This window comes from Medicago sativa, chromosome 4 (genome assembly GCF_051527215.1).
Source record: "Medicago sativa cultivar Bolivia chromosome 4, Bolivia_mono, whole genome shotgun sequence".
NCBI classification, from domain to species: domain Eukaryota; kingdom Viridiplantae; phylum Streptophyta; class Magnoliopsida; order Fabales; family Fabaceae; genus Medicago; species Medicago sativa.
Genome location: NC_140752.1, coordinates 87350867 through 87373453, shown reverse-complemented (window position 1 = coordinate 87373453; position 22587 = coordinate 87350867). Strand labels below are relative to the sequence as shown.

The 22587-nt window shown below is 34.5% G+C and overlaps 3 protein-coding genes across 3 annotated transcripts; 2 read left to right on the top strand and 1 right to left on the bottom strand.

The window, feature by feature from the left end:
• The first annotated feature begins 4162 nt into the window (after positions 1–4162).
• LOC146933252 (cation/H(+) antiporter 4-like) lies at positions 4163–7223 on the top strand. The gene is made up of 3 exons (XM_085704998.1): positions 4163–4417; positions 4565–5584; positions 5994–7223. The coding sequence occupies exons 1-3, from the start codon at positions 4163–4165 to the stop codon at positions 7086–7088; spliced, it is 2370 nt and encodes a 789-aa protein (XP_085561124.1). The 3' UTR covers positions 7089–7223.
• Positions 7224–10757: 3534 nt separating this feature from the next.
• On the bottom strand, positions 10758–15920 carry LOC146933251 (geranylgeranyl transferase type-2 subunit beta 1-like). Its single transcript, XM_085704996.1, has 8 exons — positions 15631–15920; positions 15275–15542; positions 14846–14912; positions 14608–14756; positions 12922–13055; positions 12733–12831; positions 12545–12620; positions 10758–10986 (listed from the first exon to the last, which is right to left on the bottom strand). The coding sequence occupies exons 1-8, from the start codon at positions 15682–15684 to the stop codon at positions 10892–10894; spliced, it is 942 nt and encodes a 313-aa protein (XP_085561122.1). The 5' UTR covers positions 15685–15920; the 3' UTR covers positions 10758–10891.
• Positions 15921–18502: 2582 nt separating this feature from the next.
• Positions 18503–22587, top strand: LOC146933250 (protein FAR1-RELATED SEQUENCE 5-like). Its single transcript, XM_085704995.1, has 2 exons — positions 18503–22164; positions 22276–22587. The coding sequence occupies exons 1-2, from the start codon at positions 19864–19866 to the stop codon at positions 22285–22287; spliced, it is 2313 nt and encodes a 770-aa protein (XP_085561121.1). The 5' UTR covers positions 18503–19863; the 3' UTR covers positions 22288–22587.

Sequence of the window (22587 nt, the reverse complement as noted above, 5' to 3'; positions counted from 1 at the left end):
TACCTTTTCAACAATAGATCTTTAATTTATATTTTATTGCCGAAAATCTTTCTAAAAAGTTTTTTTTTTTTTTTTAAGATTCACTGTAATCCAATTAGTTTCTAAATTCTCATCGTGTCTAGTTAATTTGAAATTACAGATCATTTGTTCAACGTCGGGGTTCAAATCAATTTTAGGCTTAATTGCACTTTTGCCCCCTATATTTTGCAAATTGTGCGATTTTGCACCCCATTGTTTCAAACGAGCGATTTTGCACCCTATATTTTGCCAATTGTGCGATTTTGCACCCCATTGTTTCCCCCTTTCTGATTTTGCACCCCAAAAAATCATAAAAATATTCAGTTTTTTTCCAAAAAATTTAAAAAATCGAAAAAAATTAAAAAAAATTAGAAAAAAATCAGAAAATATAATCAGATTTTTTTTTAAATTCTGGAATTTAATTTTCAAAATACAAAAAAAGTAAATTTTCAAAATTTTAAAAAAATCTGACCTTTTTTTAAATTGGTATCCAGATTTTTAAAAATTAAATTTTTTCCAGGATTTTTTTAAAAAATCTGACCTTTTTTTAAATTGGTATCCAGATTTTTAAAAATTAAATTTTTTTCCAGAATTTTTTAAAAAAATCTGACCTTTTTTTAAATTGGTATCCAGATTTTTAAAAATTAAATTTTTTTCCAGAATTTTTTAAAAAAAATCTGACCTTTTTTTAAAATTATGAAAATTTACTTTTTTTGTATTTTGATAATTAAATTCCAGAATTTTAAAAAAAATCTGATTATATTTTCTGATTTTTTTTTCTATTTTTTAAATTTTTTTTCGATTTTTAAAATTTTTTGGAAAAAAACTGAATATTTTTTTGATTTTTTGGGGTGCAAAATCGCTCGTTTGAAACAATGGGGTGCAAAATCGCACAATTGGCAAAATATAGGGGGCAAAAGTGCAATTAAGCCTCAATTTTATTGGGGAGTAAGGCTAACAATGCACATTTTAATTTTGTAAAAAAAAACACACATTTTAACAAACGTTTTATTAACACATTATCTTTGATTGTTTAAAATTTACACGGGTCTAATCAAATTTATATGGGACTCATGATTTCATGGAACTCATGTGAATTTTAACTAATCAAAGATAGTGTGTTAAAATAAGTCTTGCGAGCATTACTTTTGAGTTGAGATGCTCTTAATTTCTTAAATGTCCATTGATATAGTTTTAGTGTATAAATGTTCAATTCATATTACCAAATTTAAAAATATGTGCATTTATTTTCTTTATTTATTTCACATTTAAACGGTAATGAAAACTTCTATTTACTCTCTTTGTCCCATTTTAAAGAAACACCTAACGAAAACATAGCCGACCCCAGTTACTTTTAGTGATAGAAACTTTGCCTTCCCTCTAAACTATCTTTTTCCTTCCTTCCTCGAGGAGGGTAGTTTTAGTTTCTTTGTGTATAAATGCATTCAATGTTACTTATAGTATTAATAAGAGGTATAAGTATTTAGGAAAAAAGTAGTAAATGCATCTAAAAATTTGTAGAAGGTCTTATATTTAGGGACAAACAAATTTTTGTAAACGGTCTTGTTGTGAATTCGATGGAAAAACACACCAATAATAAACTTGATGTGTGGAGCAAGTGATAGTCAAGCAACCAAAAAACAAAGTGTATGGAAGTTATAAACACAAGCCAAAAGTAGAAAACAGCGAGAGAAAGAAAGAGAGAACACAAAAGATTTTGTTTATCCAGTTCGGTCCAAAACTGACCTAGTCTGGGGGAGAGAGCAGCTTTCCGCTTCAAAAGAGTAACTTTACAAAAGAGATATCAATGGGTTACAAGAATAAGTATCCCGCCTAATTCTACCCAAAGTCCCAATCTCTTCTCGTGACCAAAAGACTCAATCCTAATAGTGTTTCTCATGGTGAATCAACCACAACCCTAGTTTGTTGCCGAGAGCAAAACTCTATACAAACCCTAGTTTTCTTGTGGACTTCTAAACCCTTGTTTCAGCCCCCTCTATCTCTCGGTTTCATTTGATACAATGTCTATATTTATAGGAAAAGCAATCCCTCAAAAATTGGAACAAATCTCACGCTGAAAAATACGTTTTATTTTTATGCATCAGCGTAAAATTGTACTACGATTTTCCAGATTGTACTACGATTTTTCCAGAATGAGAAGTCCAAAACTGGTCCAAAAATCATACTACGATTTTCCAAATCGTGCTACGATTTTAACAGATTCCAAACTTCAATTATGAGTCACTTTCACAACAGGTCTCGTAATCAGAGACAAACAAATTTATGTTAATAACATAACATATATAATGTATTTGAAATTCTAGCACACTAGTTTTAAGATGTTCTATGTGGTGTTCCAACACCAGATACACAGAAAACGGATGTTGCGTTTAATGTTCCAACATTATGCTGACAAATATAAATTACACAAGAAAATAAATGATAAGAAAGTAAAAAGGCACAGAGAGTTGTTGACCCAGTTTGGTGACAAACACACCTACTTTGGGGGCTACCAAGCCAGGAAGGAAATCCACTAGTGTAGTCCTTATTTTAAAGTTCTCAGCAAACCACGTTTACAACTTAAGACCTAGGACCTACCCGTTTAGATTTCAACCTAGGAACTCCTAGATCTGAGATCCCATCTCACTATCCTACAATCAATCGCAACCCTGTGATTATCAGATTAAAACACAATATGGTGAAGTTACCTCCAAACACAAACTACAACCTTGGTTCAAAGCTTTGGTGTAGCACACGAGTTACAACTCAATAAACAGTCCTAAGCTTGCATCAAGGTGATATTAGAAAGGCTCACAAATAACAAACAGTCCTAGACTTGCATCAAAACGACACAAGAGAAGAACACACAAAGAACACGACTCAAAACCATAAAAAATAAAAAAAAAACCATTCTTTTTAATGACGGCTTGAATACTGAATTAGGTCTTGAAGTCTTCCTTATATACTGAAGCGATATGGGCTAATAAGTCTTGTTGGGCTTCAGAACAATGTAGATCCTTCAGCTGATCTACTAAACAAGAATCAGTAACAAATATAGAAAGTCCTAAAAGGTAGGAACATCTTTAGGAACCGCCAAACATATCCAAAGATTCCCTAATATATTGTTACTCCTTTAGGAATAAAACCACAACTGATTCTGAACAAATATGCGCGTTGCTTGGTCAGCAAGATATGAGGACGGGGATTCCTTAATAAGATAAAGCGCGCGTACAACAAGGCACACTGAACCGTGCCAGGATGTTGGAGCATCATATCCAACATCTCGTAGTAATGCCAATATATGTTGGAACATTGTATCCAACATCACAATCATGGATCTTTGTTTTAGCAATAATGCAGCCTATACAAATACCCAACATTATCAAAACTGAAAATTATCAAGTAATAAAAGTTAATCATAATCATAAAAAAAGACTAGTTAAAAAGAAATATGGAATCGGTCTGATCTAAATAATTTTTCTAAAAAATAGAAATGCAAAATAATATAAATAAAATTAGTTTCCGGTAAAATATTAAAATAAATTTAAATATCCAATTCAACTCTAATAAAAAAATAAAATGAAAAACTCTTTTTTCTTTCTTGTTTTGGCCTTTTATCCTTGTAACCAAAAAAAAAATAAAATCAAAAGAAAAACAATTTGTGGAATTTTGTCTCGGTAGCATGCATGAATAGCTATTTCTGAAATCTCTAATTTTAGTAGACAAGCGAAAAGACACTTCATAATATGTCTTTTTTTTTTTTCTTTCTCAAATCATAACACTATGACTGTAATATAATAAGACATCTAATTATAGTATGTAGTTGAAATTTGAATACAACTGTGTATTTATATAAATATATACCGTTATGGTCTCAACTTTTGATAAAAATGTTCCGTCTCAAGAAGGAAACTATAAAAGTCTAAACATAGTTTATATATATGATTGAATGTTGTTGTAACTTCTCTGGCCAAACTAAAAATATAATTGTTTAGTTGTTTTTGTATTTGACTCATAACAACATTTAAGTATATAAGATAAGAAACTCAAATCATTATTATACTTGAATCATTTTCCTTCCTATATCTTTGAACTTGAATTCTCATATATAAATCTCTTTGAGAACTTATTGTTGTGAAGGAAAATGAATAGTAGTATAACAAGAGAACCAGGCTTATATGTCTCAGTTACACAGATAGATAATACAACCTTCAACGTTTGTTCTGTTGCTCCACCAAATATTGTTTCAGATGGAATATGGGGTGGTAGTAGAAGGAATCCAATGAAGTCTGCACTTCCTGTGTTTGAGATGCAACTTCTTGTGATTTTTACCATCACACAAATCTGCAATTTCTTCCTAAAACGTTTGCATTTCCCTGCATTTATTGCACCAATGATAGTAAGTGCTATTCTTTTACATGTTTTTTTGTATACATGTGTTGTTTCTCTTGTTAATTACGACTTTTTCTTAAGCTACACCAATGGCATGTCTTTAATAGATTCATATAGGTTGTAATATGCCAGACAAAATTGTATTCATCTGTAGGCTGGCCTAATTCTAGGCCCTTCAATTCAACATGCGGAATTTGACAAATACAAGAAGTTGTTGTTTCCATATGGAAGTCAAGACATACTTGCAACAATATCATTAGTTGGTTATGTACTTTACATCTTTACCACTGCTGTGCAAATGGATTTGAGCATGGTAACCAGAACAGGACACAAGGTTTGGACCATTGCATTCATGGGATTTGTCGTGCCTATATTGTTTAGTATTGTGCCTCAATTCTTGGTGTTAGAAGTATATGATGATTTACTAATCGGAGATATGACTAAAGACCAGTTGGCTGCAGATATGTTCAAGGTGGCGATAATACATAGCTCAGTTGCATTCGCAGTCACTGCTACACTCCTCAACGAACTTAAAATCCTTAACTCCGAACTCGGAAGATTGGCATTATCATCATCAATGGTGACTTCCGTCCTAGGACTGTCTCTTCAATGTATTTGGAATGTCGGAGAACAACAAGACAGACACACGATGATAATCCGTGTGATGTCATTGGTTGCTTTAGTTATCTTTGCTCCATTGATTTTTCGGCCATTAATGTTTTGGATCATCAGACATACTAAAGAAGGAAGACCTGTGGATGATGGTTATATCTATGGTATCATTGTAATGGTATTAGGTTTAGGTTGGATTGCAGGTTACATAAACCAAGAATTTGCAGTAGGTGCATATGTTTTGGGGTTAGCTGTGCCAGAAGGACCTCCATTAGGATCTGCATTGGTTAGGAAGCTTGAATTCTTTGGGACAAGTTTGTTTCTGCCAATATTTATGACTTGTTGTGTGATGAAGGCAGATTTGACTTTGCCATATACATTAAAGGCAGTTATTGGTTTTGGTGGCTTCATTTGGTTTACACACATTGTCAAAGTAATAGCAATCCTTATACCTTCTCTCATTTGCAAAATCCCCTTCAAAGATGCCTTGACTCTAGCCCTCATTTTGAATGCCAAAGGAGAAGTGGATCTTGCCAAACTTTCATTTGGATATGATGACCAGGTACTACTATAATTACTTACCCTTTAATTTCCTTTCAATAAGGTTCGGTAAACAAATTAACTAAGCATTTATAGCATAATCATTTATCATATAAGTGCTTATGTATAAGCTATTTCAGTAACAAAAGATAAAATAAAGCCAAACAGTTTTCATATAAACTATAAGTTGTTTTCATAAGCTATCATGGTGAGCCTACGAAGTAAGCTGAAAATAGTTTAAGAACATGTCGTAAACCGTTTTAATAACCTATCTCAAGCATTCTCATAAGTGTTTATGCAAGTACATAAACTCAAATAAGTTAATCCAACAAACTATAAAACCATAATCTTTTGTGTGTGCTTAAACTACTAGTCTATAATAACTATGATCATATTTAAAAATTTCATTTGTGTATATGCATGGGATGCAGGTTTTTCCTGGCCAAGTTTATTCAGTGAATGTAATCAGCATAATGGTCATAGCTTGCATAATAAAATGGTCAGTGAAGATATTGTATGATCCATCAAGAAAATATGCTGGCTATCAGAAAAGGAACATCATGAGTTTAAAACCCGACGCAGAACTGAGACTACTTGCTTGCATTCACAAACAATACAACATATCAGCTATAACAGACGCCCTTGACATTTTTTCTCCAACAACAGAAAAACCTATCATTGTGGATGCATTGCATCTTATTGAGCTAGTTGGAATGTCATCCCCAATTTTCATTTCCCATCGTCTTCAAAAAACGGTTTCAAGTTCTCATAGGTCTTACTCAGATGATGTCATTCTTGCTTTGGATCTCTATGAACATGACAACTATGGTGGAGTAACGGCACACGCTTACACCGCCATATCTCCACCGACCCTTATGTATGAAGATGTTTGCCAACTTGCATTGGACAAAGTTGCATCAATCATAATTCTTCCATTCCATAGAAGATGGACCATCGATGGTGGCATTGAATCTGATGACAAGAACATAAGGTCATTAAACTGCAAGGTACTAGAAATAGCTCCATGCTCAATAGGAATCCTCGTGAATCGATCTTCCTTAAAAACCAATTCATCCATTAAGCTAGCCATGATTTATCTTGGTGGAAGAGACGACAGAGAAGCTTTGTGCTTAGCTAAAAGAGTGATAAGGAACCCAAGGATCAACTTGGTTGTGTATCACCTTACATCAGAGGATCACATGCCAAACTTGGAGTATATACTTGATAATGAGGCAATCGAAGAAGTAAAGAAACTACCACATTATGGCTCGAAAAATGTTTGTTATCAAAAATTGATTGTAAATGATAGTCCAGGGACATCAACTATTCTTCGCGATATAGCGAATGAACATGACTTTTTTATTGTTGGGAGAACACACGACTCAGACTTGCCTCAGATAGAAGGACTAGCAAAATGGACTGAATTTTCAGAGTTAGGAGTCATTGGTGATTTGCTTGCTTCACCAGATCTTGGGAGCAGAGCTGGTGTTTTGGTAGTGCAACAACAAGCCAAAGACAATAAATAGCTGGTGGGTGGAAGCCAATATAAACAACAAAAAACCAAAGAAATGTAATGTACTCTTTTTTCTAGGAAATCTGGTTGTATCAAGTGATGGAAAAAGACTAGAGAAATAGAAAGAAAGAACATCATTGTTTCAGTACATGTTATTCACATTTATTTATTTATTTTTTAATACAAGTTATCTACACATTTTTTTCAGCAGGATCAGCTACATATTTTTATTATTGTTCTTGCAGTTGTATCAAAGTGACTTGATTTGAGAATGGATCACACAAATTTTCTTTGCAATACAATCAACTTTTACTCAAAAAGTAATCCATCATGTACGTGAATTTTGATTGATAACCACCCTTTTAAAGATCTACGTACGATTTTTTTTATTTTTTTTGCTTTTCCTTGTATATTTTTAAAGAAGAATGGCCTAAAGCACAAGGAACAGATCCAAAAATGTTGATTTATTATTATAAATCTTTACTTATAAAATATATCAGTACATAAGTGATAAAATAATAATACAAATATCACTAAAAAATCAGACACTGTAAAAAATTCAGATAATGCATAAATGTGAGTTACACTTAAATATCTATGAAATATATTTCTTGACAGACTTTATATTTTGACATTATTGTTTAATTCTTCATTTTAAACAGTATTAAATATATCTTTCTATTTACGTGAACAAATAATTATTCAACAATTTATCTTTTTACACATTTTGTGGAGGCAAGACTTATTTTTAATGGTAGAAAATAAAATTACTTAACAACTTGAAATAAAACAACCTTTCAAGAAAAAACATTAAATAATACAAGAAAGTAAATGGGGGCAAGTGCCTCAAATTACATGAACTTGGATACGTCCGATAATTATGACTGGAACATTTTCTCACTAAGATCAACTACAAAAATCAAATTATCTTATCTCACAATAATTGACCCTTTTGTTTTTTTTTTCTTTTTCATTTTCTACATCTAAAATATCAAACTAATATATATCTAATTTAGGTGTTCTAAGTTAATGTTCAAGTAACATTTAATTTATTGTTTACACATGAAAAGAAAAAGAAACATTACCTATAACACCCCGTTTTCCCAGCAGAAAAATTTCATATAAAATCAGAGTATTTAAATCATAAACGGAATGTCACATTACTTATTGAAAATCATAAAATAAATAATAATAATTATCCTTCAAAATTCAACATCATAAAAGCTGAAACTTCGCAGCGGAAAATAGTTCAACATAATAAAAGTTTTGGCACGCAGGCCTCATCAGAAATCTCATAGTTTTAGTTCAACATTTATTCATAAAAAGTTCATAAAGACACGTAAGGAATAGAAGTAAAAGCAAGCCCCCATCCCGTTACGTATCAGAGCACCTAGACACAATGTGAGGAGTCCACTCACGTACGCCTCTAGTCTTTGTTACCTGCAAGTTACCCATACGAAGGGCTACATTTTCAAGCAGAAGGGGTGAGATTTCACAGTCAATAAATTAAACATATAATTCATCAAATTGCATTTAACAACATAAACATCACTAACATATCAACATTTATTACTTAGCATCATATCAATCATAATCAAATATCATCATCAAAGATCATCATTAAATATCATCGTTAAAATCATAATCAAACATCATATTCAACTTAACTCTTGACTTGACAACGCGACTCAACTCGACAATGCAACCCTTAACAACTTAAATCATCGTGAAACTTCTTGATATGCAAATGCATGTGGTACCATTCGGGGCATCAAGCCCCCAATATAAATGAGCGTAATTAGGCTCCTCAACATGTGAGCATAAAGCTGCCGGGCCTCAAGCCCCCAACGTCGTTTGAGCATTAAGCTGCTGGGCCTCAAGGCCCCATGTTTAATGAGTATGCAATGGACTCAATCTTCCTACAACTTAGACAACATCGTGAACAATCTTTTACAATTCCATAAACATGGACAACTTCTTTAATCTTTACAACTTAGACCGACTCATGCAACTTCAAAACATTACTGCCAACAACATCGAATAACAGCAAGATTACAACATATAACAGTGCTTGAATGTATTAACATCATTGGAGGAATGAATTACATCAAAATATACATAATAAAACATCATAATATTACTCATGCTTCATCATTAATAATTTCAGTCACCTAAACAGACTTCTGGAACTTCTGAAAACAACAACCCTCATTCTCACTCCTAAGATCAACTCATGACTACACGTGCGAAAGGATCGCATGGGGATCAAATTGGGCAACTAACAGCTTAACTCGCAACGGCGAGTAATCTTGCTCGCAATGGCGAAGGGTTTGGGTAGAGCTCGCAATGGCGAGTGATCCTGCTCGCAGTTGCGAGCGTCTGGGGTAGCTCGCAGTTGCGAGTGTTACTGCTCGCAGTTGCGAGCGATGAATGTCAGTACGGCCAGAAACCTATAAATCACAACTTTTCATCTATCCTCATGGTTCTTTCATCCAAATAGCATCTAATTATCACCCTAGGTAATATCTAAGGTCTGTACACAGGTTTTGCATCATTCTAACATCTTTTCATGGTTCAATCATCAAAATTGATCATAAACCTAAATTCCCAATTCTCACAAAATCTCAACCTAATCATGTTAAATTCATTCTATAGAATTATACCCTTAATAATATTGAAAGTTAGTCTCACCCTTACCTGGTTATTGCAGAAATCGCAGCTCTCTCTCTCTTGTTCTCCTCTTTCTGACTTTTCTCCCTTTTTCTCCAAAAACGTACGTTCTGTCTAAAACTATTTCTCAACCTAACTTCTTATTTATAACACTCCTCTATTCTTTTCTCACTACTAAAATTACTCATCTCACATCACAGCCCCACTTCTTAATATTTTTATTTTATTTTCATATCTTATTTTATTTAATAATAAAATAAGTCACACCAACATAATAACTTCACAAAATCGTATACTTCACATCAATCTTGAAAATCACATAATTTATCTATAAATCATGTAAACTACTTAAATTCTTAAATCATATAAATCACACATATAAATCACATAATATATATATATATATATATATATATATATATATATATATATATATATATATATATATGCTAAACTCATCAAATAATTAAATAATTACGACGGACGTTACATTACCTATAACTCAAATTCCCCAATGATACCTACAAAGTTGCTTCAAATCATGAGATGACTCTCATTCAGAGGATGCATTTTCGTAGTAACTTCTTCGGTCTCCGAGGAGTACATAGTAAATTAAATAGGGAAATTTGTCCAATAAATGGCGTATATGTCTAAAAGAAACTCCATTTAAAGTTTAATTTCATATTTTTAAGTGAATAAGTTATACTGTTTGATTTATTTCAAAAACATTACCATGAAAAAGCAGTCCATGACAAGACATTAATTTTTGAATTTGATTTGTATTTACCATGTAAAAAGGTTTTACACAAGCACCCATGTTCAATCATTAGGTCACTTTGCTTTAATTTCAAAAGTAACTCCTTAAATATCTATTTAGTGAAATGATGTGATTGAATGCGTGTAAAAAGATTTTACATTGATAATACATATTGCATACCAAATAAACTCTTATTTTGTTAGCAAAAGAAATTATATCCATACGTAGTAACATAAATTGAATGGATAGTAGTCGTAACAGTGCAAACTTAACTTATAGATAGATGCTCAAATCGTTGATATTTTTATACAAAAAATTTCATACAACTATTAATAAGAATTAAAGATCTTGTGAATCTAAACTCAAGACGTTATCAATATTCTAAGTCCCTATTTACTAAAGAAAATCCGATTGACAACGTCTACGGGTAAAGCATAAGCCGGGTCTATCGGTTTCACTCCAGGATATTCAAGAAGTGAAAGTCCTGCAACAACAAATAAAACAACTTCATATGAAACACATTAACATAAGTAATTGTATTGTCAGGAAAGGATAGACAGGGATGCATTACTGAGTTAAATCCTGTTATATGTAAAATTGAATTTGGGACATAATGTATGTTATATGACCAGCAGCGTAAAAGTGAGAGAGAAATAATACAGCAATATATCATGATTCATGAACATGTCTAATGACAAATCATTTATATTCAAATATCTTTTAATGGTCAGGCCTATTGTTTTTCTTTGTTTCTCTCTACCTTTAACGTTTGAACTATTCCACCCCGATCAACGCTTCTTATCAGTGCTTCTACAAGTCTACTCCACACAAACCCAAACCACATAAGACGAGCACCAACTTTCTCGCTAACATTTCTATTTTTAATCCTATCTTGTTTTATGTGACTACTCATCCATCATAGCATTGTCATTTCCGCAACAGTGTGATTACTTTCTCATTAGCTCTAAAGCCCGACATTCATTATCATATAACTGCAGGATTTGTAGTTGTGGTAAAATTTTCTTTTAAACTTCAATGTTACTTTTCATCACAAACTACAATAGAAATGTTTCCCCATTTCCACCACCATGCTTGAACCTATGGTTGATATCCAGCCAGTTCAGGTAGATTTTTCAACAAGCACTAACGGGAAAATAAGTTTGAAATTATACTACGATGAGTATGAGTATATAGCTAATAAACTTCTACATTTCGACAATTTCAGAAACTTATCTTACTAATCCAGAACCACCTATAAACTCATAAGGGACTGTTTTATAGATACGAATCCAATACAGCTCTCTATTGAGAAGCTCATATAAGCTAGAAGTTTATCCAAACTTAGTCACCATGCGCTCTATCTCCATGGCATTTGTATGATTGGCCCCATGTAGCACTTTCTGTGTAAATTATAACGTGGTATGTTCTCCAATTTTCAACCTTACGCTAGAATTTCAGTGTCGTTTACTTAAGTGACAATCCATATTATACTATTTTTACAACAAACTCTCCAAACAATTAAAAACTAAATAGAACGACATGCATCTGGTTCTAAATTCTAATGTACAATTATATAAGCTTGATGAACTAATACAATTTTTCAAGTGATTTTACCTAATAGTTTAACCTTTTGAGATACTTGGTTCACGACAAGATACCAAAGCCTCTATGACCAAATGATCTAAAATTAAATGCTTGTTGCCCCAATTCTTCTAATAAAAAAATAACATTCAATATGAAATTAGGAGTTCCTATGCATTGTCCACACTTTAGGCCCACAAGCTTAGAATTATGGCATATGATTTTATGACACAAACCAAAACATGAAGCAGGCAACAAAAAACCACTAGGTTTCATGAAGAATGCCTTTTTGTCTATCTCTTGAAATTATGGCCAAAGGAAGTCACTGGTCAGTGAGCACTATCATTCCGACATCAATATAATCTAAATGCATGAGAAAGAGAGAGGTGTTGGGGTACATGACAAGATGTTAGCACAAATAAATTAAGAATAGATGAAATACAAAAAGGGAAAAACGTTACCAGCCACCCCAAAGTATGTATGATAGACATCCACAGCATCATCCGGTCTGTCTGAAATTCCACCATTTTCTGTGTCCTAACAGTTTCAACATAGATAATATTTTTCAGAAATACTGATCTCACAAAAGTTAACACCACAAAAGACGAAAAAAACATGCTGATTGCATACAAAAATTCCACTAAATAACCTGGCAGTCCAAGATAAACTTTATAAGCTTCTCCTTACTGATCCAGTGAACCCTATCAATCATGATCAGGCTAGAAAGAACCCACCATGAGTAGCATACCTGGCAAGATCTAAAAACTGGTAAGAGAACCTGAGAAAAACAATAAGACCATCTCCAGCAATGAACCTAAACTTGAAAAGATTTTCTCACATCAGGGAGTTTCTCTGGACGTCCATTCAGACCTCCAGATTTAACTTGTCGCTCACATAACCACCAACCAAGTAAGTCCTTGTCAACAAGATCTAGTGACCCCGTTATAGCAAGGGCCCCCACACAGCAGAAAACTGAAAATAGGAAAAGCAATGCTTCACAAGGATGATTCAAGTCTACAACTCATTGCATTCTTTTATTTGGAATTCAGAAAATGGAAAAATCAAAGCAGACATAGTGACATACTAAGCAGTGCGTTCAGCGACTAAAAATTTATTTTATTATATGCATTCCTTGAGTGAGCAGTCAATACAACACAACATGGCAAAAAATAAATTCGAAAAACCTAAACTAGACCACCCAAATTGGCACCGGAGAGAATCAAACATGAGACCTTGAGGAGGAGCACACTCCAAGACCTCAAGCCAACACCACCAGGCCAACCCAAATGGGTTACAACATGGCAAATATTAATATTGTCGGCTAGTCATTCCGGTAGGTTTAACCATCATCTCACCACTGCTTCATTCAATGTGTTCTGTCTAGAGCCGTGTGACCTTCCAACACTTGGATCTATAGCTCAACCATTAATTGTTGCCTTCAGAACCATCCAATCAGTTCATGTGCCGTCTGCAGCCCACCTACCAATTTCTCATAGTCTTCCCTCACCTCATCTTCTTGAAAAAGACACACAGCAGCACATAGCAGCGTGCGTATGCTTTGTTTGCTCCTTGTTAGTCATCACTTGGCTATATTAGCTTAACGCTGCTGTTTCAACAAAGGCAGGGAATTTTTCTTTCCCATTAGCAATGATTTCCTCTTTAATGATTTTTTTTGTTTGTGTTTCAGACATGTTACTCAATCTTTGAGTTCCCTTCAATCCAAATGGTTGTCTCGACCTAAGAGCCCATCAAAAAAGAGTTTTTTTCATTGTTGAGAAAGTCCACTCATTATTAATCTTATAAGTTATAGTGTGTCTCTGTTGAAACTTGAAAGGTGGGCTTGGGACAAGTTAATAGGGAACATCTATGAAGTTCAAGTGATGAGACAGATGCAATTGCAAGCTTATATGGACTAAACTACTACTTTGAGGTCAAAACTTATGAGATGCAAGATAGATGCAGCTCTTGTTTGATAATCAGGCAGCAATACACAAGACTCCAATCCAATTTACATAAAAAAGACTATGTTATAGAGGTCGAATGTCATATCAATAGAGAAAATATACTTTCTGGACATATTGTTGCTGGCATTGCATATTAAAATGACTAGGCAGAAGACGTCTTGGGTATGTTTGATTCGCAAAACAGTAAGTACTAGAGTAGCACAGTGCACAACTGTAGTAGAGAGAGATAATATTTTTTATGTTGGAAAATAAAAAAAATACTTTCTCTGAGTTGTGTCGGAGCTTAGATCTGGGAGTAGTTAGAGAAACCTCTACTGCTATTGTATGTTCTATTATTATAATCGATAAAATATTATTATTTATTCAGTGCTTTCTCTTATTTTCATTATTGTTCCTTATTTGATTTTGGGGTTCCTATCAAATTGGCCCCTAACCCGCACACAGCACTTCATATAGGAAAAAAGAAAACAAGAAATCTTCAAAAGGAATAGATGCACATGCATTGAGTAACATAGAGTACGTAGTATTTAAGCAAAAATGATGAATACTATATAACATACTTTGTCCAGCATGAGATTCCCCACCAGGTGTGCAACCAAATCCACCATCCATGTTTTTGCAGCTTATAATGTATTTCACAGCCTTCTCCACATTTATTCTATCCAAGCGACGTAATATTGATAGGCAGCAAATAGCAATGTACGAGAACCTAAGATAACAAGTTGATGGATTATATAGTCCAAAAATGCAGTAAGGTGGTAATCACTCAAAGATCAAAATAGAGCTTAAGAAAAATACCGGGTATCAACTTCACCCCATATATCCCCTGAAAAAGACCCATCTTCATTTTGCAGGCTAACAATATCTAACATAAGTATTAAGAAACACAAGATCCAGAATATTTAAAAAAAAAAAAAAAATAGCAAAACAACAAACTTTTGTCCGACCCACATAAAACTTGTTAATACATAAGGCCGGTAAAGATTGGCTTATTTTTTAGCTTATACAAATAAATAAGCTTTTACGTCAATTCATAAGTTCTCACTAACGAACATTCTATCTTCATAAGCTGTTTTTTTCGTAAACTGCCTTGAGAAGCTTATGAATAAAACATAAAAGCTTATCTATCTGCATAAGTTGTTTCGTGTAAGCTAAAAAATATGCCAATTCAAACAGGCTCGTAACACAGAACCTTCAAAGTGAACCAACACACGTGTCAAAGGATACAATTTGTAACCTTATCAACATCAATAAGATGAAGCTTATTAAAGAGAGCTAGCACTTGCACTGCACTGAGTGTATACAAAATGTGTGGATCATGTCCAACATTTCCAGCAAATCCCCCATCATCGTGGTGACAACTGATGATCCATGAAACAACCTCATCAACATCTACGGTGTCGAGTTTTCCGAGAAGATCAAGGGCAGTTAATCCCCAGTATGCTCCATTCATCCTGAGATGTTCCATTACCACAGATTCAAAACTATCTTTCTTCTGCAAAGGTTAAAAAAAAATAAAAAAAATAAACAACTATTAAAAATGAAACATAGTTGGGAAGTAGTAATTGATGAATGATAGATACCTTTTCAACTGATAGTATATATCGAACATGTTTCTCAGCAGCAAGCTCTCCCATCTCCGGCGACTTCACTGACGGTGGTGGTCCGGCGCGGGGTGGAAAGGGTTCCGGCGATACTTGAGAGATGTGAGAGATAAAAACGGCGGTGATTGACAATTAGATTTTATAAATTAACTTAAATTCAAACTGTTATGAAAACAGTTAGAATAAGAAGAACAAGATTAAATAGAAGAAGGGAGAATAGAGAGAAGAAAGATGATTATATTATTTTCTTTAATGTGGTATTTATTTATAAAGAAGTATAATAATATGAAAAATTAAGGAGTATTTAACGGATAAAGTGTGACTTATGAGTTAAGCAAAAGTGTCACTTAAGAGATAAGTATAAGAGCTGTAAACATTCACTTATAATATTCATAGCACAAACTAAAATTTAACAAAGTAGAAAATTGAGGAACAAATAAATAGTTTAAATTTAAATAAAGGATAATTTTTATTTAGTTCGATTGGTAAAAATATCGCACAATTCAACAAGTTTTTTCTTAAAAAAAAAAAACAAGTTTTTGATGTTCTGCTGTAGCGTTTGACACATAAGAAACTGAAACGATTGTTATATTAACATTGAGACGAACACAGATTTATGTTAACGTTTGGTTATAATTTTTATTTATTATACCTCGGTCAAATTAATTTTTATTTATTATACCTCGGTCAAATAAATATTAAACAAATATTATTCATATTTTAGTGAAATTTTTCATATTATAATAAGCTTTAACTGATTTTTTACTTAGAGATTTGATCCCTAAAAAAAAGAAAACTTAGAGATTTGAATAATATTATTAAAAAATAAAATTATAAATAGAATAGTTTAATTTAAAATGAATGATATAATTAGAAGATAAAAAATCAGTTCAAAGTCATGTACTTTACATGTTTGTGCGTGTAACCCAATCATTATCGGGGACGTCCAATATGAAAGCATGTTAACAATGTGACATTAAAGCCCAATAATACAATCAAATCCAAGACAATTTGAGGTGACCACCTCGTGTTACGACGTGGTGCGTTATGTGATCTTATATCATGCACCACCTCAGAAGACATCACGCCTCATAATGACATGTGATACAAGAGAAATCCTACATGCATCGCCTCAGGATTCCCCTTGCCCCCCACCCCCAATCAGAAATGAGAAGGGTGACGGTCACCCCCCACCCCCTAATCAGAAACGAGAAAAGTGTCAGTGCACTCCCCCGCCTTCAATATTAAGTTATTTTTGTATATACGTTGAGCAGTTCTACTTACGGGAGCTCGTGTTAATTAGACAAGCGCTCTCACGTGTCTCAAATTTGGTTAGCATTAAACAACTAGAGTAATCATGCAACAAACAGCACCAAATCGCAAAAGGAGGGAAAACGACATCCAAGGAGCGTATCTTTGTATGCACCATTGTAAATGTGAGCCTAGTCCTTGTGCATGACCATGTATTGTCCTACTCACATGGCTAGCTACTATTAGTTACTTGGACGTTAGAGTGTCTTTTGCACACACACCTTTTTCCGCTCCACGGAGGAGTCTGCAAGGAAGAAAAAAAGAGCATACGACCAATCACAATGAGTTCAATCACCAATGAAAGAAGTACACCCCCGCTTATAAGGTAAACTCTGTTTGTTCATACAAGAACATTCCCACTCACCATCCCACCATGTGACCTCGATAAAACTAATTCCCTCGTCCTTAAGCAACCTCGATATGGCTCGTATCATAAGTTAAATTTTGCATGCAAACTTTTGTAGTTAAGGTGATATGATAAATAAAAGAAGGGTCGAAAATAACAAAAACAATAGAAGGAACGAGGATTTCAAAGATTTCCCTTCACGTGAACCACATTCACAACTATGTTGTCGTAACGATTCGCCACACAAAAGATATGACAATTTTAGTCCCTGCACCATCACAACAACGCCATCATACCAGAAGCAAGACAACATGCTAAGTCTTTTGCAATCCTAAAGAGATAAGAGTCAGAGTCGCATGTCTTCTTATGCGAACTAGATGTATGCTTAAGTCAGAAGACTTAAGGCGAGAACAGTCAGCGATAAGAGCCATAAAAAGAAAGGACCTCATTCTCCCCTTAGACACAATGATCATGGCAATTATGACATCGCCACTTGCTTATAGGTCGGGAACATGTACTCATTATGAGGTAACGTGAGGAGAAAAAGACAAAAGAAGGATGTTACACAACTTCCCTTTTCCCGAAAAAATTAATGAAGATCTTATACCTAAGCGCTTGTGTCTTTAAACGATAGAAGAATATGATGGCAAGACCGACCCACTTAAACATCTAACCTCTTTTAATGTTAGTATGAAGATAGAACGAGTCTCAGATGCCCTTAAATGTACAGTTGTTCCTTGCACATTGATATAAGATGCCTTAATTTAGTCAAAACTTGGAAATAACTAGTGGAGACATGTTTGGCTCGTTTCACCATTGGTTGTATTACTTAAAAAGTTCAACATGTTTGATTAGACTCAGACAAAGACAAGATGAAACTTCATGGGTTTTCATGGACCATTTTAACAACAAGACGTCATAAATCAAAGGCTTGAATTTGGTGGTAGCACTCCACACCGGTGTTGAGCCTCGAAACAAGACATTTTGTTGATTCATTAGTAAGACGATCCTTTGAGACCCCGAACAAGTCACGCAAATGAACAACATACTACATCATCATGGAAGATATCACAACAACAAAGCGAGTCGAATGCAAAGAATCTTCCTACAAACAAAGACCGACATCGAAATTAAGAACACAATAATTATGACGAATCGTTCCTCCATTGTATTTGAGACTATCTAATGTCGGTGGCATTTAGCCTGCACAAGCAAAAGACTTGTGCATGTGCACAAGGGAAAATATTAAGGACAGCTGGCGGTAAAAAACCCACTTTTTACCTGCTAGAATATTTTAATGTAACATATTATATTATATATTATTCCATTTATTGTTTATGCTGCTCACACCCCCCTAAAAAACCACCAGTTATCAGCAATTACTTGTAAACCCCATCCTAAAATTGAAACATGTAGAGTAGTAATTCATATTTTCCTTAGCTTCACACGTGAAACACCATCCTAAAACTCATTTTGAGCTTCGTTTCCCTTCTCCTTCATGCTTAACATGCTTCTTCATCTCCATAGCCACCCATGCTCTTGATATTTCCAAATATGCTTTCTCCTTCATGCTTAACTTAAAGTTCTTCTCCATCAACAAAATTGTTCAACATTATTTCACTTTCCTTTATTGATCTGGAAACTGCAGCTTAGTTTTTATAGATCTAGATTCATTTTCAACATAAAGGTATGAATAAAACTTTGTTTATCATTTTAAATGTTTTTTTATGATATATGGTTGTTGTATAGTAGTAGTGTTGTTGGCGAATATAAGATTCTAAGATACCATAACTGAAAGAATAAATAATGTATTTTTGAGTTAGTTTTTGGTCAATGAAAGAGGGTAAGAAGCCAACAATGGCTGCAACACCAAGTTTGTGAGATGGTGTTGTGCATGGTCGTGCTTAATTTACACACGACCGTGCTTAAACTCACTGGAGATTGGATGCATTTTGTTTACTATCACCATGACGATCGTGCTTAATAATGACACGGTCGTGCTTGTCCTAATGGAAGTAAATATGGTTGGTTTGGGCTAGGTTTTTTGAGACAGATTTTGAACTGCAATCGAGCACGGTCGTGCGTTTTACTGACACGGTCGTGCCAAAATTCCATGCATGAAGTTAAAATTTTGAATGTTTTGGAGCACGGTCGTGCTAATTATAGACGCGGTCGTGCCTGACATCCTGGAAGTAATTGTTTTTGCTTTCTACTAGTATTGCTATGTAGTGTTGTATTTGTCTGGTTCCTGCAATTTTGTTCATGTAAAGGTAGTGTGTGTTTTGGTGAATTTGTGATTGTGATTATTTAAATCCATGTATGTATGATGAACAGGAAGATGGATATTCATGAAATTCTAGAAGTTTTCGGAATTCCCAATGTAAGCGACATAACTGGTGGATGCAACCTTAATGCGGAAGGTTCAGAGGTAGAGGTATGTTGATGTGATTACATTATTGTGTAAATTATTTTTGAAGTTGGCGAAAATCGTAGTGTAATTCTGATCAGAGGATTGTTAATTACTAAGTTATTTTGCAATTTTTAATGTACAGGACATGGACAATAGCTATTGTTCGGAGAGTGATGTATGTTCCTCGGATGAAGATGTCGAAGACATTTACAGTTCGTTGTATGGGTGCAACTTTGACGATGAAACGGCGGTTGATTGCATGGCTGACCTTGACAGAATTAATTTTAAGGAAATAGGGTCGGATGAAATCATGCGGTACCATTTTCAGGATCGTTTAGTTGCATTCAAGTTTTACAATTTGTACGGTTGTGTACGTGGATTTTCCGGTAGAAAAAGCCGTGTTGTTAAGAACAGGGATGGCGATGTTGTTCAACAAACCTTTGTTTGTCATAGAGAAGGTTACAGGGTTGGAAGTAATGCTGCCGATAGGAAAAGAGAGCAGAAGGCAACTAGTAGGTGTGGTTGCATGGCAAAAATTCAAGTACACGTTGACGCTGGTAGCGGTCGATGGTACATAAAATCTGTTGACGATATTCACAATCACACCTTTTTGGATGGGAAGTATGAGGGAATGCTACCTGCACATAGGAAGATGAGCGATTATGACAAATACCAAATGAAAATGATGAGGAAAGCTGGCATTCCTACGTCACGCATCTATGGTTTTTTTGCTTCACAGGCTGGTGGATTTAAAAATCTTGGATATACAAGAAGAGACATGTACAACGAGCAATTCAAGAACAGGGAGAGGAAGAGTACAGATGCAGAGGATGCAATTGATTTCCTTAAGGGTTTGTGTAGTACGGATGATATGATGTTTTGGAGGCACACAGTTAAAGAGGATGGAACACTTCGACATTTATTTTGGTGTGATGGGGTTAGCCGTATGGACTACTCGGTGTTTGGAGATGTTTTGGCATTTGATGCTACATATCGAAAAATTAAGTACAACACACCGTTAGTTATTTTTTCCGGTGTGAACCATCATAATCAAAGTGTCATATTTGGTAGTGCGATTGTTGGTGATGAAACTGAGGACACTTACGTGTGGCTGCTGCAACAATTTCTTGAGGCAATGGGCGGGAAGGCACCTGTGTCAGTTATAACTGACGGAGATCTATCAATGAGAAATGCAATTAGAAGAGTATTTCCACATGCTCATCACCGTTTGTGTGCCTGGCACTTGGCTAGAAATGCAACGAGCAATATAAAAAATCCAAAATTTGTCCCGAAGTTCAAACGGTGTATGTTCGGTGATTTTGATATTGAAGAGTTTGAAACTATGTGGGATTTGTTGGTTGCAGAGTTTGGGTTGGAAAATAATAAGTGGATTCGTGAGCTGTATGAGAAGCGGGAGCAATGGTCAACTGCCCATATCCGTGGTAGATTTTATGCTGGTTTCAGAACAACCTCAAGGTGTGAAGGTCTTCATTCTGAATTTGGAAAATATGTTACCGTCTTGTCGAATTTGGTGGATTTTTTACAGCATTTTTTGCGGTGGCTGAATTATGTTAGATACAGAGAAATTGAGGCGGATTATGCATCTTCTTTTGGTGACCCCGTTTTGCAAACTCAACATAGAAAATTAGAGAAGTCAGCTTCAAGAATATATACAAGGTCAGTGTTTAAGCAGTTTAGGCCCGTATTGGAGAGATCTAGTCGGTGCAAAGTCGAAGGTGATGTGCGCAGTGGTTCCATTTTTACCTACAATGTTTTCAAATACCCTAGGGATGATATTCATTGGATCGTGACATTTTGCCAAGAACGGTTGACATTTAAATGTTCATGCAAAAGATTCGAGACATTTGGTATTCCTTGTGAACATATCTTACATGTTCTAGTGCATTTGAACATTGTTGTACTGCCAGAATGTCTTGTGATGGAACGATGGACCAAACGTGCTAAAGATGGAATCAATGCTCAAAATGCTAATAGTTCAAGTCACCGTGATCCTGCATTTGTAACTACGTATGTGATGTTCGTTGAGCGATGTAAGAGGATGGCCAATGCCGTGTTGAAGTGTGGAGATCCTGAATATATACACAAAACCATGGAAATGGTTGAAAAACACACCGAAACATTGGAATCATTAAGCAGGGGTGAAGTTGATGAATTGCCCGTGGTCGGTTCAGTGACAGAAAAAAGTTTAGGTAATCCGCAACGGCTTAAGAAAAGAGGTGGAGCAGCAGCTGCGTCGTCATCTCGTAATGTAAGTGGAAATAAAAAGCGGAGTTCGCCGAAATGTGGTATATGTGGATGTAAGGGTCACAACCGGCAGTCTTGTCGTCTACGAGAAGACTTTAATGTACAGTCACAGAATCATTCATCACATATCAATGATGATCAAGGGTATGATGAAGACTCGGAAGATTGGAACACACCCATGGTAAGTGTGAAGCCGTTATTATCTAATGTTTGAAGTTTCTACTGTTTAAAAGTTAAACGGTGATATTAGCGTCAACATTGTAAGTAATTTATTATTGTTCGAACAACGTAGGATTTGAACTAAAATTGAAGATTGGAGGAGCACGATGAATTTTGAAGTTTGATGTTGCGTTGAAGATGTTCGCAACTGATGAACCGGAGAATGGTGTATGATGACCCTTCGACGAAGATGTTAGTGACCTGTTGTTTGTTTAAATTGATTGTTGTTTTGCGTGTATTTAGGAGTGAACTTATGCATTTTTATTAATCTGTGATATTATGATGTTGGAACCTTTCTAATTTGATGTGGATTGTTTAATATGTACACGATATCAAAGTATTTCGTGAATATTTGAAGGTTTGTGTAAAACGTTGTTCGTTGTGA